General features: G+C 41.6%; 2 protein-coding genes and 1 long non-coding RNA gene across 3 annotated transcripts; 1 reads left to right on the top strand and 2 right to left on the bottom strand.

Moving 5' to 3' along the window:
• Nucleotides 1-1122: 1122 nt before the first annotated feature.
• On the bottom strand, nt 1123-1988 carry H3-4 (H3.4 histone, cluster member). The gene has a single exon (XM_086408054.1). It carries the CDS (start codon nt 1884-1886, stop codon nt 1182-1184), a length of 705 nt encoding a protein of 234 aa, XP_086264180.1. The 5' UTR covers nt 1887-1988; the 3' UTR covers nt 1123-1181.
• A 365-nt stretch (nt 1989-2353) lies between these two features.
• Nucleotides 2354-3898, top strand: LOC147368006 (uncharacterized). Its single transcript, XR_015166400.1, has 2 exons — nt 2354-3057; nt 3374-3898. It is a non-coding gene; the product is annotated as an uncharacterized LOC147368006 (long non-coding RNA).
• A 13210-nt stretch (nt 3899-17108) lies between these two features.
• H2AC25 (H2A clustered histone 25) lies at nt 17109-18555 on the bottom strand. Its single transcript, XM_086408083.1, has one exon. The coding sequence runs from the start codon at nt 18553-18555 to the stop codon at nt 18163-18165; it is 393 nt and encodes a 130-aa protein (XP_086264209.1). The 3' UTR covers nt 17109-18162.
• Nucleotides 18556-18749: the final 194 nt, after the last annotated feature.

The following is an 18749-nucleotide window of genomic DNA, read 5'->3' as shown; positions in this document are numbered from 1 at the left end:
CCTGGAGGGTGGTGCAACCACAACTCCACGGGAGCAGAAGATCCTGCATTTGGGACCCAAGTACATTATCTCGTATCTATTTATAGCCTTTAATTTTGTATAATTAAACCAGAAATCTAGTAAGTAAAAAAATCAACGTTGGTTATTTCTCTCTGCCACCCAAGGGTGGACTTTGACTTTGAGGATCAATTGTTACTCTTGCTCTAGTAGATAGCTACATATACGCTTCATCATTTCAATCATACACATTGTAAAAGTGTAGCCCAAACAAGTATAGTAGGGAATGGATTTTATGCCTTACCCCCTTAATGCAGAGGAGTTTGCACGACCAGCAAATCTAGCAGGCTTTTAATCAACTTCATAAAGCCTCAGTGGAGAAACTTCGAAGCATCACCAATGAAAAATTCTTTTCCCCCTAAAATCCATGCTCCCATCATCTCCACAGAGCTCCACTACTAAAAGTATGGTTAACCACCCTGTGTTTCCTCAGCAAGTTCACTCAGTGGGGATGGAAAACTCATTACCACGTGCTGCCAAGTTACCAGCTGTTTCTCAGTCGTGTCCGACTCTTTGCAACCCCATGGTCTGCAGAACGCTACGCTTCCCTGTCCAACTCCCCAAGCTTGCTCAAACTCATGACTCCGTGACGCCATGCCACCATCTCATTTGCTGTTGTCCCCTTCTCCTGCCCTCGATCTTTCCCTGTTACCAAGGTCTTTGCTAGAGTCAGTTCTTTGCATCAGGTGGTGAAAGTACTTGTTAACTTCCATAACAAAGCTCTCTCCTTAAAGGGTAATACTTGGTACTAACCCATGATTTCACTGAGGCTTCCCTGATAGCTCAGATGGTCAGGAAGCTGCCTGCACTGCAGGAAACCTGGGTTCAATCCGAGTGTCACTAAAGATCCTCTGGAGAAAAAAATAGCAACCCACTCCAGTACCCTTGCCTGGAGAATTCCATGGACAGAGGAGCCTGGCATCGCAGAGTACGACACGACTGAGCGACGAACACACACACACACACACACACACACACAGTAAGAAGCCGTATAGATGTTTAATAATCAGGCCTTAAACTCAAAAGGAGCTAACTCGCCTGTGTACAGCACTTTTTTTGAGCAGCTAGTGGCTCTGAAAAGAGCCTTTGGGGTCAAAGATCAGCAGTCACATACGCAAAAGAATCTAGGCACGTTCTCCACGAATTCGCCGTGCCAGCTGAATATCCTTAGGCATGATGGTGACACGCTTAGCATGGATGGCACACAGATTGGTGTCTTCAAAAAGGCCGACTAGATACGCCTCACATGCCTCCTGCAGTGCCATCACGGCGGAACTCTGAAAGCGCAGATCGGATTTGAAATCCTGCGCAATTTCCCGCACCAGGCGCTGAAACGGCAGCTTCCGAATCAGAAGTTCAGTAGACTTCTGGAAGCGGCGGATCTCGCGCAGTGCTACAGTTCCAGGCCGATAGCGATGTGGCTTCTTCACGCCACCGGTGGCTGGAGCGCTCTTTCGAGCAACTTTGGTAGCTAGCTGCTTACGAGGCGCTTTGCCGCCGGTGGACTTGCGGGCAGTCTGCTTCGTTCGGGCCATGCTGCTGCTGCGTCTGTCGCCTAAATGACAGTTGCTATTATAATCTCCGTCCCTCGCCAACGTGCGTAAGTGCGAAGTCTGCCCTCTTTTATAGAGGGTGTAGCCTTCCCATTGGCCAATTGCTGGGTGGCGTAAGGACAGGCTAAGCTCTGATTGGTCCGTGGAGGCATACTGCATGGGCGCCTGCCCCTTATTTTCGCGATGTGAGGACTTGGCCTCACAGGCTGGCGTTTTGGAGCTCGCAGGGTTGCTCGAAAACCAAGTGGGTCTGGGTTGGATGGGGGTGGGCATCATGTCTGGGTTCAGGTGGACGTCATTGTGTGTGTTATATTTCCCTGTACAGCTCTCTTGTTTTTCCTCAGCATTCTCTTCCTCCTCTATGGGCTGAGGGAAGAAAGTTCTAGAAGCTTACACTCTATTTGGCCTGTAGGTGGTGTAGGATTCCCTGAATCGTTGTGCCCTGCAGTGAACCATCTTCGCCAAATGACTCTGATGACACTCAAGATGCGGGTGGGGAGGTGGGGGTGGGGGTGGGGTGCGAAGTGGGAGAAGCAAAAATAAGAAATATGAAGTAGAGGACCGAAGGGAGGACCTCTGGCAGGAAACTGCCCCCCAAGACATACCCTCTTCCCTGATTGGCCTTGGGCACATGCTATTTGCATTCCTTTCCCTGATTGGTGGCAGGTAGAAGCCCTATTTTGCATAAAGCTGAACCAAAGGAGGAGTCAGCACGTATATAAAGGAAAAATCAAGTGCGCTCTAGACTTCTCTAGGGTTGTGGTTCTCTCTCCTGTCATGACAGTTTGTTATGTTACATTTTTAATAGTTGTGCTTGCCTGAGTTCTTACTGGACCATAAGTAGTTTGGTGTTTCAAACTCTTGCTATACCAGAGGAAAGCTGAGATAATCCTGCGTGCTTGAGCTGTAGTTAATTTGGTGTTTCAAATCTCTTATGTTGAGAACCTGCTGAGAGAAATAAACCAGCCTGACAGTTCTGAATAAGGTGCTTATCTGCTCAGCTTTGGTTCAGTATCCTATTTCCGGGCCGTAACCTGGGAACTGGCTGGGCTCAAGGTGAAGCTTTCCCTGACCTACTGTCCTATTGACTGCCCTGACATTCCACTTCCCCATACCCAGTTCTTCCTAGTCTTGCTCACTTCTCATTACAAAAGATCTTTCAGTATCTAAACCTGTGAGAGGCTTATAGACCTTAAGGACATATCTGAAGAGGACCAGAATGTGCCATCCCCAAATACTATGCTACTTGAGCGAAAAGATTGTCTTAAACTAGACACTTGAAAAACAGCTGATGCGAGAGCATTCTGAGGTCTCCTCTTTCTTAATGAAAACGGGAGTTAAAACTCCCTCGTGAAAGATGCCTGCCCTATGCAAGAAGAAACAGTCTTGTCATCAAGGATGAAATATTAAGACCAAAGAGGATTCTGCACAAACTGACCTTATTAAGGTAATTCCTGTCGTCTTGTAGCCTCCCAGGTATATTTTAGTCATTTTTCCATAATTGCCTTTGTTCCATCTAACACAAAAGCATTTAGGTTTTGTCTCTGGGTATTCATTTCCTTATGAGGGCTCCTGAGTCATGCTGGAACTTTCATGCTTTGCTTTTATTAATTCATCTTCTGTTAACAGAGCCCTAGCTAAGAACTAAGATGGGTATAAGAAATAATTTTCCTTTCCTATTGCAATAGCCCTTTCCCCTCCCTTGCAAACATCTTTTCAAATGAAAATCTCTGCTTACTATATCTGGATTTTTCATTTGACAGATTGTTGCACAAAGTCCTGCCACCCTCAAGTCAGGTGTGATTGGCCAGGAGAGAGGCAGAAGGACCAGAGGGACCATCCTAAGCAAGCCCTGTTGTGCATGATGTGGGTCTGACTAGGGACAGACTCTTCATCTGACTGGAACACATTGGTTAATCTCCTCAAAGCCACCACTCATTCAGAATAGGCAGTGTCAGAATCTCTGCATGTTCCCAAGGTTAAAGGGTATGATGATGGATGGATAGATGATGGTAGTTTGGTAAAGCTCAAGACTATTTAAAAATATTTTTAATGCATAAAGTGGAATGCCTCAGAATGTTTTTAAATATGTAAAAAATTTTTTAAATACAAAGAATCAATTATGTTGAAGTTACCAAAATATATACAAGCTATCAAAATATAAATTTGTCACATCATTATAAATGTGTATTTTTATCAATGATTAAACAACTTCTAGTTGGAGAAGACTTACAACTACTCTCATTTCAAAGTAGTTATGAACATTAAAGATATTTAGAGATCTCTGTCATGACTGTACTGTGACATGATTCCATACCCTATCCTCTATCTAGCATACCAATTTTAAGGTGATTTTCCTAGAGTTTGAAATATAGGTTCATAGCCAATCTCAGTCCACTTTCAAATGACACTTTCATTTCACGGGTTAGCGCAGGTAACATAAATACGAATAACAGAATATTACCATTTCCTCCCTTCCATCCCTAACATTGCTGTCATTATCATCCAATCTATTGTTGCCATTACTATTTGAACAGTTATCAGTTATTAAGAATAGATAAATAATTTTTTTGAGCTGGGTCAAAAAGAATCTTGCTGTGACATATGTCAGAGTATACTGTCAATGTTTTCTCTGAGAGCTTTATAGTTTCTGGCCTTACATTTTAATCTTTAATCCATTTTGAGTTTATTTTTGTGTGTGATGTTAGACAGTATTCTATTTTCATTGTTTTACATGTAGCTGTCCAGTTTTCCCAGCACCACTTCTTGAAGAGGCTATCTTTTCTCCATTGTATATTCTTGCCTCCTTTGTCAAAGATAAGATAGGTGCTTGGGTTTATCTCTGGTCTATTTTGTTCCATTGCTCTTCATTTTTAGTTTTGCAGCAATACCATACTGTCTTAATGACTGTAGCTTTGTTATAAGCTGAAGTCAGGAAGGTTGATTCCTCCAGCTCCATTCTTTTTTTTCAAGATTGCTTTGTCTATTTGGGGTCTTTTATTTTCTCCTTCACTTTTTTTTTAAAATTTTATTTTATTTTTAAACTTTACAATATTGTATTAGTTTTGCCAAATATCGAAATGAATCCGCCACAGGTATACCCGCGTTCCCCATCCTGAACCCTCCTCCCTCCTCCCTCCCCTACCCTCCCTCTGGGTCGTCCCAGTGCACCAGCCCCAAGCATCCAGTACCGTGCATCGAACCTGGACTGGCGACTCATTTCATACATGATATTATACATGTTTCAGTGCTATTCTCCCAAATCTCCCCACCCTCTCCCTCTCCCACAGAGTCCATAAGACTGATCTATACATCGGTGTCTCTTTTGCAGTCTCGTACACAGGGTTATTGTTACCATCTTTCTAAATTCCATATATATGCGTTAGTATACTGTATTGGTGTTTTTCTTTCTGGCTTACTTCACTCTGTATAATAGGTTCCAGTTTCATCCACCTCATTAGAACTGATTCAAGTGTATTCTTTTTAATGGCTGAGTAATACTCCATTGTGTATATGTACCACAGTTTCTTATCCATTCATCTGCTGATGGGCATCTAGGTTGCTTCCATGTCCTGGCTATTATAAACAGTGCTGCAATGAACATTGGGGTACACGTGTCTCTTTCCCTTCTGGTTTCCTCAGTGTGTATGCCCAGCAGTGGGATTGCTGGATCATAAGGCAGTTCTATTTCCAGTTTTTTAAGGAATCTCCACACTGTTCTCCATAGTGGCTGTACTAGTTTGCATTCCCACCAACAGTGTAAGAGAGTTCCCTTTTCTCCACACCCTCTCCAGCATTTATTGCTTGTAGACTTTTGGATTGCAGCCATTCTGACTGGCGTGAAATGGTACCCCATAGTGGTTTTGATTTGCATTTCTCTGATAACAAGTGATGTTGAGCATCTTTTCATGTGTTTGTTGGCCATCTGTATGTCTTCTTTGGAGAAATGTCTATTTAATTCTTTGGCCCATTTTTTGATTGGGTCATTTATTTTTCTGGAGTTGAGCTGTAGGAGTTGCTTGTATATTTTTGAGATTAGTTGTTTGTCCATTGCTTCATTTGCTATTATTTTCTCCCATTCTGAAGGCTGCCTTTTCACCTTGCTGATAGTTTCCTTTGTTGTGCAGAAGCTTTTAAGTTTAATTAGGTCCCATTTGTTTATTTTTGCTTTTATTTCCAATATTCTGGGAGGTGGGTCATAGAAGATCCTGCTGTGATGTATGTTGGAGAGTGTTTTGCCTATGTTCTCCTCTAGAAGTTTTATAGTTTCTGGTCTTATGTTTAGATCTTTAATCCATTTTGAGTTTATTTTTGTGTAAGGTGTTAGAAAGTGTTCTAGTTTCATTCTTTTACAAGTGGTTGACCAGTTTTCCCAGCACCACTTGTTAAAGAGATTGTCTTTAATCCATTGTATATTCTTGCCTCCTTTGTCAAAGATAAGGTGTCCATAGGTGCGTGGATTTATCTCTGGGCTTTCTACTTTGTTCCATTGATCAATATTTCTGTCTTTGTGCCAGTACCATACTGTCTTGATAACTGTGGCTTTGTAATAGAGCCTGAAGTCAGGTAGGTTGATTCCTCCAGTTCCATTCTTCTTTCTCAAGATAGCTTTGGCTATTCGAGGTTCTTTGTATTTCTATACAAATTGTGAAATTATTTGTTCTCTGTGAAGAATACCGCTGGTAGCTTGATAGGGATTGCATTGAATCTATAAATTGCTTTGGGTAGTATACTCATTTTCACTACATTGATTGTTCCAATCCATGAACATGGTATATTTCTCCATCTATTAGTGTCCTCTTTGATTTCTTTCACCAGTGTTTTATAGTTTTCTATATATAGGTCTTTAGTTTCTTTAGGTAGATATATTCCTAAGTATTTTATTCTTTCCGTTGCAATGGTGAATGGAATTGTTTCCTTAATTTCTCTTTCAGTTTTCTCATTATTAGTGTATAGGAATGCAAGGGATTTTTGTGTGTTGATTTTATATCCTGCAACTTTACTATAATCATTGATTAGTTCTAGTAATTTTCTGGTGGAGTCTTTAGGGTTTTCTATGTAAAGGATCATGTCATCTGCAAACAGTGAGAGTTTTACTTCTTCTTTTCCAATTTGGATTCCTTTTATTTCTTTTTCTGCTCTGATTGCTGTGGCCAAAACTTCCAAAACTATGTTGAATAGTAATGGTGAAAGTGGGCACCCTTGTCTTGTTCCTGACTTTAGAGGAAATGCTTTCAATTTTTCACCATTGAGGATAATGTTTGCTGTGGGTTTGTCATATATAGCTTTTATTATGTTGAGGTATGTTCCTTCTATTCCTGCTTTCTGGAGAGTTCTTATCATAAATGGGTGTTGAATTTTGTCAAAGGCTTTCTCTGCATCTATTGAGATAATCATATGGTTTTTGTTTTTCAATTTGTTAATGTGGTGAATAACATTGATTGATTTGTGGATATTGAAGAATCCTTGCATCCCTGGGATAAAGCCCACTTGGTCATGGTGTATGATCTTTTTAATGTGTTGTTGGATTCTGATTGCTAGAATTTTGTTAAGGATTTTTGCATCTATGTTCATCAGTGATATTGGCCTGTAGTTTTCTTTTTTTGTGGGATCTTTGTCAGGTTTTGGTATTAGGGTGATGGTGGCCTCATAGAATGAGTTTGGAAGTTTACCTTCCTCTGCAATTTTCTGGAAGAGTTTGAGCAGGATAGGTGTTAGCTCTTCTCTAAAGTTTTGGTAGAATTCAGATGTGAAGCCGTCTGGACCTGGGCTTTTGTTTGCTGGAAGATTTTTGATTACAGTTTCAATTTCCGTGCTTATGATGGGTCTGTTAAGATTTTCTATTTCTTCCTGGTCCAGTTTTGGAAAGTTGTACTTTTCTAAGAATTTGTCCATTGCTTCCACGTTGTCCATTTTATTGGCATATAATTGTTGATAGTAGTCTCTTAGGGTCTTTTGTATTTCTGTGTTGTCTGTTGTGATCTCTCCATTTTCATTTCTAATTTTATTGATTTGATTTTTCTCCCTTTGTTTCTTGATGAGTCTGGCTAATGGTTTGTCAATTTTATTTATCCTTTCAAAGAACCAGCTTTTGGCTTTGTTGATTTTTGCTATGGTCTCTTTTGTTTCTTTTGCATTTATTTCTGCCCTAATTTTTAAGATTTCCTTCCTTCTACTCACCCTGGGGTTCTTCATTTCTTCCTTTTCTAGTTGCTTTAGGTGTAGGGTTAGGTTATTTATTTGACTTTTTTCTTGTTTCTTTAGGAGTGCCTGTATTGCTATGAACTTTCCCCTTAGGACTGCTTTTAAAGTGTCCCACAGGTTTTGAGTTGTTGTGTTTTCATTTTCATTAGTTTCTATGCAAATTTTGATTTCTTTTTTGATTTCTTCTGTGATTTGTTGGTTATTCAGCAGGGTGTTTTTCAGCCTCCATATGTTGGAATTTTTAATAGTTTTTCTCCTGGAATTGAGATCTAATCTTACTGCATTGTGGTCAGAAAAGATGCTTGTAATGATTTCTATTTTTTTGAATTTACCAAGGCTAGATTTATGGCCCAGGATGTGATCTATCCTGGAGAAGGTTCCATGTGCGCTTGAGAAAAAGGTGAAATTCATTGTTTTGGGATGAAATGTCCTATAGATATCAATTAGGTCTAACTGGTCTATTGTATCGTTTAACGTTTGTGTTTCCTTGTTAATTTTCTGTTTAGTTGATCTATCCATAGGTGTGAGTGGGGTATTAAAGTCTCCCACTATTATTGTGTTATTGTTAATTTCTCCTTTCATACTTGTTAGCATTTGTCTTACATATTGCAGCGCTCCCGTGTTGGGTGCATGTATATTTATAATTGTTATATCTTCTTCTTGGATTGATCCTTTGATCATTAGGTAGTGACCATCTTTGTCTCTTTTCACAGCCTTTGTTTTAAAGTCTATTTTATCTGATATAAGTATTGCTACTCCTGCTTTCTTTTGGTCCCTATTTGCATGGAAAATCTTTTTCCAGCCCTTCACTTTCAGTCTGTATGTGTCCCCTGTTTTGAGGTGGGTCTCTTGTAGACAACATATGTAGGGGTCTTGTTTTTGTATCCATTCAGCCAGTCTTTGTCTTTTGGTTGGGGCATTCAACCCATTTACATTTAAGGTAATTACTGATAAGTATGATCCCGTTGCCATTTACTTTATTGTTTTGGGTTTGAGTTTATACACTGTTTTTGTGTTTCCTGTCTAGAGAATATTCTTTAGTATTTGTTGGAGAGCTGGTTTGGTGGTGCTGAATTCTCTCAACTTTTGCTTGTCTGAGAAGCTTTTGATTTCTCCTTCATATTTGAATGAGATCCTTGCTGGGCACAATAATCTGGGCTGTAGGTTATTTTCTTTCATCATTTTAAGTATGTCTTGCCATTCCCTCCTGGCTTGAAGAGTTTCTATTGAAAGATCAGCTGTTATCCTAATGGGAATTCCCTTGTGTGTTATTTGTTGTTTTTCCCTTGCTGCTTTTAATATTTGTGCTTTGTGTTTGATCTTTGTTAATTTGATTAATGTGTCTTGGGGTGTTTCGCCTTGGGTTTATCCTGTTTGGGACTCTCTGGGTTTCTTGGACTTGGGTGATTATTTCCTTCCCCATTTTAGGGAAGTTTTCAACTATTATCTCCTCAAGTATTTTCTCATGGTCTTTCTTTTTGTCTTCTTCTTCTGGGACCCCTATGATTCGAATGTTGTAGCGTTTAATATTGTCCTGGAGGTCTCTGAGATTGTCCTCATTTCTTTTAATTCGTTTTTCTTTTATCCTCTCTGATTCATTTATTTCTACCATTCTATCTTCTAATTCACTAATCCTATCTTCTGCCTCTGTTATTCTACTATTTGTTGCCTCCAGAGTGTTTTTAATTTCATTTATTGCATCATTCATTTTATATTGACTCTCTTTTATTTCTTCTAGGTCCTTGTTAAACCTTTCTTGCATCTTCTCGATCTTAGTCTCCAGGCTATTTATCTGTGATTCCATTTTGATTTCAAGATTTTGGATCAATTTCACTATCATTATTCGGAATTCTTTATCAGGTAGATTCCCTATCTCTTCCTCTTTAGTTTGGTTTGGTGGGCTTTTATCCTGTTCCTTTATCTGCTGGGTATTCCTCTGTCTCTTCATCTTGTTTAAATTGCTGAGTTTGGGGTGTACTTTCTGTATTCTGGCAGTTTGTGGAGTTCTCTTTATTGTGGTGTTTCCTTGCTCTGTTTGGGTTTGTACAGGTGGCTTGTCAAGGTTTCTTGGTTAGGGAAGCTTGTGTCGGTGTTCTGGTGAGTGGAGCTGTATTTCTTCTCTCTGGAGTGCAATGAAATGTCCAGTAATGAGTTATGGGATGTCTATGATTTTGGGGTGACTTTGGGCTGCCTGTATCTTGGAGCTCAGGGCTGTGTTCCTTGCTGCTGGAGAATTTGCTTGGTATGTCTTGTCCTGAAACTTGTTTCGCCCAGAGAGGTTTACAGCGTTATATGGAGAAGAGAAGAGTGAGGAGGGAGTTAGAGGTGACCCGAATGAGATGAGGTGGAGTCAACAGAGGAGAGAGTGGGCTATTCAGTAATCTCTTCCTTATGTGCACTCCACAACTGGACCGCTCAGAGTTGTTCACAGAGTTATACAGAGAAGAGAAGGGGGAAGGTGACAGAGGTGGCCAGGAGGATAATAGGGGGGAATGAAAAGGAGGGAGACAGATCCAGCCAGTAATCAGTTCCCTAAGTGTTCTCCACCATCTGGAACACACAGAAATTCACAGAGTTGGGTAGAGTAGAGAGGGGTTAGGGAGGAGACACAGGCGACGTAGTGGAGAAAAAGGAGAGTCCAAAGGGAGAGAGAGCAGTTAAGCCAGTAATCTCGCTCCCTAGTGAAAAATGGGTACTGAAGATTGGGTTCTTAAAGGTACAAAATTGGTAACAAATACATAAAAGCAAAAATTTAAAATCTAGAGTAGAGTTTGGAATTTCAAAAATACAATGTTAAAGAAAAGAAGGAAAAGAAAGAGAGAAAAAACGAACAAACAAAAACAAACAAGGTCGCAAAAATTATAAAGAAAATATAGGTACAAAATTGATAACTAATACCAAAAAGCAAAAGTTAAAAATCTAGAGTAGAGTTTGGAATTTCAAAAATACAATGTTAAAAAAAGAAGAAGAAAAAGAAAGAGAGAGAAAAAAAACAATCAAGAACAAACAAGGTCGCATAAATTATATATATAAAAAAAATACAGGTACAAAATTGATAACAAATACCAAAAAGCATAAATTAAAAATCTAGAATAGAGTTTGGAATTTCAGATATACAATGTTATTTAAAAGAAGAAGAGAAAGAAACAGAGAAAAAGAAAAAATAAAAAAGGGTCACAGAAATTATATAAAAACAAAAACAAAAACTATAGGTACAAAATTGATAACAAATACTAAAAAGCTAAAATTAAAAATCTAGAGTAGAGTTTGGAATTTAAAAAATACAATGTTAAAGAAAAGAAGGAAAAAGAAAAAAAAAGGTCAAAAAAATTATTAAAAAAATATATATGAAGTTTGCTTTAAAAAAAAAGGGTCTTTTTTTTTTTTTTTTGCAAAGTAATCGGTTATAAAAGTGGAAATTAAAGGAATAATAGAGGACTTAAATTTTTTTTTTTTTTTATAGGCTCACTTGTTCAGTCGCACTGAGGGGAGGTAGGGAGGGATGCTACAAACAAGTAACACTGGCGTGCGCTCGCAGTGCCTCAGCCACACTGGGTCTGCCCCCTGTTCACGTCACGTGTAGCCTCTCTGCCCACGCTGCTCAGGCTCTAGGTTGCTCCGCCGCGAACCATCCGCGGCCCGCCCTGGGCTGCCTGTACTTCCCAGGGCCAAGCCGCTCCGGTTCAGGCACTCGGGTAGTCCTCAGAGGCGCAGACTCTCGGTTGGGCCTGCGTTTTGTGCCCTTCCCAGATCCGAGCAGCTCAGGTGATGAGGTGTTTTGCGTGCGCGATTGCTGCGACTTATCGCCTCCCCGCCGCTCGGTTATCTAGTTGCGCACCGGCACACCTTCTCAGGCAGATGTTGACCGTCCAGACCCCCAAGAAGTTTTAGTTAGCAAAGAAGCCTGCTTACAGTTTTATAGATAATGTCTCTCTGGGGCTGCGATTGTCCCCTTCCGGCTCTGGCTGCCTATCACTGGAGGGGGATGGTCTGCCGCCGGCTATCTCCGTTCAGTCCTTTATTCCGTGCGCAGGCCTGGCGGTGTCATAGATTAGGGCTGGCTTTTCGCGTGGTAGATATCCCACAGTCTGGTTTGCTAGCCCAAATTATTTCGCTTAGATAGTGCTCGGGGTATTCAGGCCAGATTCTTGCGATGCAGCCTGCGCCGCGCCTCCCTGCCCAGCCCCCACTTGCTAATGGCGTGTGCAGGCGTCGGCGCTGCTTCTCCGCTGGGGGAGTTACCGTAGGGCTCGCAATGTGCGGGTTTTAATTATTTATTTTTCCTCTGTTATGTTGCCCTCTGTGCTTCCAAGGCTCGGTGCAGATTCGGCAGTGAGAAGGTTTCCTGGTGTTTGGAAACTTCTCTCTTTTTAAGACTCCCTTCCCGAGACGGAACTCCGTCCCTCCCTCTTTTGTCCCTTTTTTTGTCTTTTATATTTTTCCCTACCTCCTTTCTAAGACTTGGGTTGCTTTTCTGGGTGCCTGATGTCCTCTGCCGGCTTTCAGAAGTTGTTTTGTGGAATTTACTCGGCGTTTAAATGTTCTTTTGATGAATTTGTGGGGGAGAAAGTGTTCTCCCTGTCCTACTCCTCCGCCATCTTAGCTCCTCCTCCTCTCCTTCACTTTTGATGAATAATTTTGTTGGATACAAATTTCTAGATTAGTGATTTTTTTTTTGATTTTTTAAAATACAATAATTGGTATATATGTCATGCCACACTTTGTTTCATGATTTCTGATGAAAAGTCTTAACTTTGTCTGTAGTTAGTGTTGCCCCACCCCCCACCCTGGTTCTTTCAAGGTATTTTCATCTTTGATTTTCTGTAACAGAATGTGCCTCAGTGTAGATTTCTTTTTTTTTTTATTTTATTTTTAATCTTTACATAATTGTATTAGTTTTGCCAAATATCAAAATGAATCCGCCACAGGTATACATGTGTTCCCATCCTGAACCCTCCTCCCTCCTCCCTCCCCATACCATCCCTCTGGGTCGTCCCAGTGTACTAGCCCCAAGCATCCAGTATCGTGCATCGAACCTGGACTGGCAACTCGTTTCTTACATGATATTTTACATGTTTCAATGTCATTCTCCCAAATCTTCCCACCCTCTCCCTCTCCCACAGAGTCCATAAGACTGTTCTATACATCAGTGTCTCTTTTGCTGTCTCGTACACCGGGTTATTGTTACCATCTTTCTAAATTCCATATATATGCGTTAGTATACTGTATTTATGTTTTTCCTTCTGGCTTACTTCACTCTGTATAATAGGCTCCAGTTTCATCCACCTCATTAGAACTGATTCAAATGTATTCTTTTTAATGGCTGAGTAATACTCCATTGTGTATATGTACCATTTCTTTTTTTACTGGTGGTCTCTGAACCTCCTGGATCTGTGGTTTAGTCTCCATCATTTTGGAAAATTCTCAACCATTATTCAAATATTTCTTCTACTCTCTCCTCTCCTCTTTCTGCTATTCTAATTACACATATGCTACAGCTTTTGTAATTATCCCAGTCCTAGGATATTCTATTTTCTATTTATTGTTATTATTCCTTTTCCACTTTGGATTTCAGTTTGGGAGATTTCTATTGACATTTCTTCAAGCTCATGGATTCTTTTCTAGACTGTAGAAAGTTGGCTAATGAGCCCATCAAAGGCAGTCTTCATTTGTTATAGTGTTTTCAATTTCTCACATACCCTTTTGATACTTTCTTGGCATTTGCCCTCTATCCATTAGAACCCTTAACATCTTAGTTTTAAAATTCTGGTCTGAAAGATAATTCAACATTTGTGTCATATCTGAGTCTGGTTCTATGCTTATTTAAATCAATTTAGCCTGTTTTTTTTTTTTTTTCCTTCTAATGGGAAAGACTAGCAAGTCTCTTCAAGAAAATGAGAAATACCAAGGGAACACTTCATGCAAAGATGGGTACAATAAAGGAGAGAAATGGTATGAACCTAACAGAAGCATAAGATACTAAGAGGTGGCAAGAATACACAAAAAGTGAAGTCATTCAGTTGTGTCCGACTCTGCAACCCCATGGACTGTAGCCTATCAGGCTCCTCCATCCATGGAATTTTCCAGGCAAGAGTACTTGAGTGGGTTGCCATTTCCTTCTCCAGGGGATCTTCCCGACCCAGGGATCGAACCTGGGTCTCCCGCATTGCAGGCAGACACTTTGTCATCTGAGCCACCAGGGAAGCCCAGAATACAAAGAACTATACAAAAAAGATCTTCATGACCCAGATAACCACGATGGTGTGATCCCTCAACTTTACTCAGACATCGTGGAGTGCAAAGTCAAGTGGGCCTTAGGAAGCATCACTGACAAAGCTAGTAGAGGTGATGGAATTCAGTTCAAACTGCTGATCCACATGCTCTCTAGGACATTTGGGGGCAGATCTGATATCCTGCAGGAGTGACCTGGAAGGACATGACCCAGAGGGCTGCATGTGCCTGGGAGTGAGCTGAGGACATGGCAGCAGGAGGCAGAGGGGTTCTGGAGGCCCATGAGCAGCACTGACAGGAGAAGCTGTTGGGTCCAAAGTTGAGAGAGGCGAGAAGCACCAAGACCGGGTGTCCCTGGAGACCTCTGCAGGAGGCAGTAGAACTCAGCTGACCAGGAACTGGGAGGGAGGGAAGCAGGCAGAGAAAGGGATGCTTTTTAAGCTTTTGCTGGGCATACACTGGAGAAAATCAAAGCTTCATGAGGCTTTGTGAGCAATGCATAGAAATGACCCTGGCTGGAGGTAGGGAAGTTGTGGAGGGGGAGGCATTAGGCAGATTCTGATGACCAGGGCTGGGGCAGCCATGTAACAGGATGATGTAGGAGAACAGCTCAGCTCAGCCCAGATCTGATGGCACTAGGAACTGGGTGACCAGTACACTTCAAGTGCTAACCCCAAATTCCTCTGCTCTCCCTGGTCTAGGGGAGCACAGAAACTTTGTGGGGAGGAGTCCATTTGCTTTTTCATTTGGAAGATTCTTAAATTTGTTGGTGCGTATATGGAAACTGATACTGCAGGGAGGAAAAGTCTAGATGTGCAGCAGAGGCTGGGTACAGGCCACACCTAGAGAGAGGTGAGATCGCCTATTAGACTTGGGCCAGGCTAAACTGAGAATTCCAAAAATTAGGAACACTTTATCTGCAGTGAGCATGGATGCTTCTGAGGCTGCCCAGACTGCATTCTTCTTCTGGGAACTCCCTCCCACTTCATCTTTCTTAATAGTGCCCACACATAGGAATATGGGGAGAGTGACCAAAATAATTCCGTTGAAGGGAATGTATGATATGTGTCAGTTGGCTGAGAAGAGGGCTTGAAGCTCCACCAAGGCAGGGAGAAGGAAAGGCTGTGGCTACCCAAAAGACTCCATGCCCCTCTCCCCACGTGGTGTCTGAGGGATGCTACTGTGCAGGCAGGCCAGCCCACACTCCACCTACTGGATAAAAGTGATGGAGACACAAACTCCTCTCCTTTTTAGTGCATATCCTTGAATTAGGTTCACCGTATCTCTTTAAATCAAGGTGAAATTCACATAAACCATTCTAAAGTGAGCAATTCAGTGACATATAGGCATTCACAATCACCTCTTTCCATCTCTGAAATATTTTCATTACCCCAAAAGTGAACAATACTCCATATTCCTCTAATACCCAACAACTAACTCGCATCAACTAATCTACTGTCCTTATGAATTTGTTGTGTATGCAATCATATAAATGGGATCATACAATATGTGACTTTTAGTGTCCAGCTTCTTTAACTTACCAAAACATTTTTGAAGTTCATCCATGAACATGTCATTCCTTTTTATGACTGAATAGTATTCCACTATATGGATAAACCACATTTTGTTTATCCATTCATCTGTTATAGACATTTGGGCTGTTTCTATCTTTGGGATGCTGCCGTGAATGTGAGATGGGTGTCTGGGTAGCAGAGTCCTTGTATGTATCTGGGGGATGGAATGGCTGGGCCATATGCTGTTTTCTTCTTTAAGCATGAGTCTGATGAGCTTTCTCTATGCAAGGCAGGCAGCTCTGCATATTGCATCATGTTTCTAAACCTGATAATCCTTATAGATCAGACCAGAGCTGCCCAAAAGAACTTTCTGTAATGATGGAGACCTTCTGTATCTGTTCTGTCCAGTGTGGTAGCCATTAGCCATGTGTGGCTAGGACGACTGAAAAACTACATCTTTGTATTTAATTTTAATTAATTGAAAATTAATCAGGGCTTGTGGCTATATAAACTCAGCCTTAGAAGTGACAAAAGAAGGGCTTCCTCTTGGAGCACCTCCCATCTCAGGTTTCCCAGTGAACACTCCACTTGAGGAACTGAAAATCTGGAGCTCAGTGATGACACTTGGAAGACCCGAGCTCTCCGTTCCTGAGAAACCTTTCTTTCTTAAATAACACTGAAGGGGGTGAAAACATACAACGACCTACATGATCATCAATACAAAAATAAAAGTTAAAAGTAGAATTCAAGGCTGTCACGGGAAACACAATGTACAGATCTCCAGAAGACTCTATAATCTCTTGCATAATCCTTGCAGTTTGTTTCATTGAAATGGGTCCCAATTGGCAATGTGAATGCTACTATCTACCTACACTGCAGAGGAGTTGGGTGTTGTTTTCACCCACACTGATGGTTCTTATCAATTTTTGGGGCAAACAGTTTTATATTGCTAGGATATTTTCTAAAGACTAGCAAATATGTGGTTAGCTCTAGATAGTGTCTAGGGAGCCCTGGTTTGAGTACATCTAATTAAAAGTGAAATCACTCAGTCATGTCTGACTCTTTGCGACCCCATAGACTATACCCTACCAGGCTCCTCTGTCCATGGGATTTTCCAGGCAATACTACTGGAGTGGATTGCCATTTCCTTCTCCAGGGAATCTTCCCAACCCAGGGCTCGAACCCAGGTCTCCCGCATTGTAGACAGATGCTTTACCGCCTGAGCCACCAGGGAACCCCAATTTTGTAAGATAAATACTTACTATATAACGTTCCTAAATTGTTTTAGACTTCCCTGGTGGCTCAGACGGTAAAGCGTCTGTCCACAATGCGGGAGACCTGGGTTCGATGCCTGGGTGGGGAAGTTCCCTGGAGAAGGAAAAGGCAACCCACTCCAGTACTCTTGCCTAGAAAATCCCATGGACAGAGGAGCCTGGTGTCCATGGAGTCGCAAAGAGTCGGACACGACTGAACGACTTCACATTCACATTCAAATTGTTTTAGTGGCCTGTATTTATTATAATAAAAAAATTAATGGAATCAGTAAGGATGACAGCAGGAATAACATTTATTAAACTCATAGTGTGCTGGAGATTTTTAAACATGGAGATTACTATGGATTTACTCATTTAATCCCTTAACCCCATGAAGTAAGTGCTATTAACATTTTCACTTCTCAGTAGACTTTGCAGAAGTATATCTGGGACACTCCACCCCTTATTTGTAACAGCATGTGGAATTCATGAACAATCATCTTTCGAAATATCCACGTGTATATTACTTAATCTGGTCCTAACACTGTTCATTTTAAATTTACTGAATTCACAAAAGTAATTTTATCAGATTTTATACTATTTTTACTTTAGCTATCAGTTTAAGGGGATCTCTTATTAACGTTTAGCCAACCCAAATATAGTAATTTAAACTCCTTTAAATATTCTATATACAATAAAATTTCCTTTAAAAATGTGCACCTATTTTCAAAATGTAAACTGATACATTTCAAATGCTGGAAATGCACCTAGCAAGACATACCCTTCCCAAGACCTTAGAATTCATAATACAATAGACAATTCTGATCTCATGTTCTCTAAAAATCTAACTCATGCATTCATACCTTTTAAAATGGAAATCACGTTTATCTATCAGAACCTCAAATGGCAGATTTCCTTCTAATATTAAATACTTTCAATACCGGTTCAATGTATGGATTTCTCCTGGGGTAAGAAAACAGTCCGTACTTGGCGTCTGAATGTCACACTAATGACTTCCCGGAGTCAAAAGTAGCTTGTCACCGGTAATAACAAATTCTTAAAAGATGAGTGGGATTAAAACTCCATGACCTTGGGGGCGAGATTCAAGAGAAAATGTCAGACATTCCCTGCTGCAAACCAACACACAGCCTACTGAGCCCCTATATGCACCCAAATCATGTCTCTGGTATTCGATTTCCCACAAGCCCAGCCTTGCTCAGATTCGCGCTGCGAAAGACAGCCCTTGGCCAGTACGGCTCTTTTCTAGACACTGTGGGTGGCTCTGAAAAGAGCCTTTGGTGTCAGGGGGCCCCGGGGGAGCACGACCGTTTCCGGCCCGCCTCCGCCGCCTCACTTGCCCTTGGCCTTGTGGTGACTCTCCGTTTTCTTGGGCAGCAGCACGGCCTGGATATTAGGCAGGACACCGCCCTGCGCGATGGTCACGCGACCCAGCAGCTTGTTGAGCTCTTCGTCGTTACGGATGGCTAACTGCAGATGGCGTGGGATAATACGCGTCTTCTTGTTGTCGCGCGCCGCGTTGCCCGCCAGCTCCAGGATCTCAGCCGTCAGGTACTCCAACACGGCTGCCAGATAGACAGGCGCGCCAGCACCCACACGCTCAGAATAGTTACCTTTACGGAGCAGCCGATGCACTCGGCCCACAGGAAACTGCAAACCCGCGCGCGAAGAGCGCGACTTCGCTTTCGCGCGCGCCTTACCGCCCTGTTTGCCTCGGCCTGACATCTCCCAGTCACGCACAACGACAAAACACAGCCAAAAAGCAGACCACCAACAAACCCGCTGTACTCAGAGAGTCCTTATATATGGTCTTGAGGTAGTACAGCCGGCGCCGCCTGATTGGGTAGTGATGGTGACCAACCAGAAAAGAAAGTCACCATTTCCCCCTAATTTGCATCTGCCTTTTCCAGTGATGACGT

The sequence above is a fragment of the Bos grunniens genome, chromosome 7 (genome assembly GCF_055505025.1).
Source record: "Bos grunniens cultivar Pamir isolate PY7600 chromosome 7, Bosgru_T2T1.0, whole genome shotgun sequence".
Lineage (NCBI taxonomy): Eukaryota > Metazoa > Chordata > Mammalia > Artiodactyla > Bovidae > Bos > Bos grunniens.
Note: the sequence above shows the minus strand (reverse complement) of the source record. Positions and strands in the feature narration are given on the sequence as shown.

Coding starts and splice junctions, on each gene's coding strand:
- H3-4 (XM_086408054.1), bottom strand. CDS start 1,886: ATGATGCCCACCCCCATCCAACCCAGACCCACTTGGTTTTCGAGCAAC.
- H2AC25 (XM_086408083.1), bottom strand. CDS start 18,555: ATGTCAGGCCGAGGCAAACAGGGCGGTAAGGCGCGCGCGAAAGCGAAG.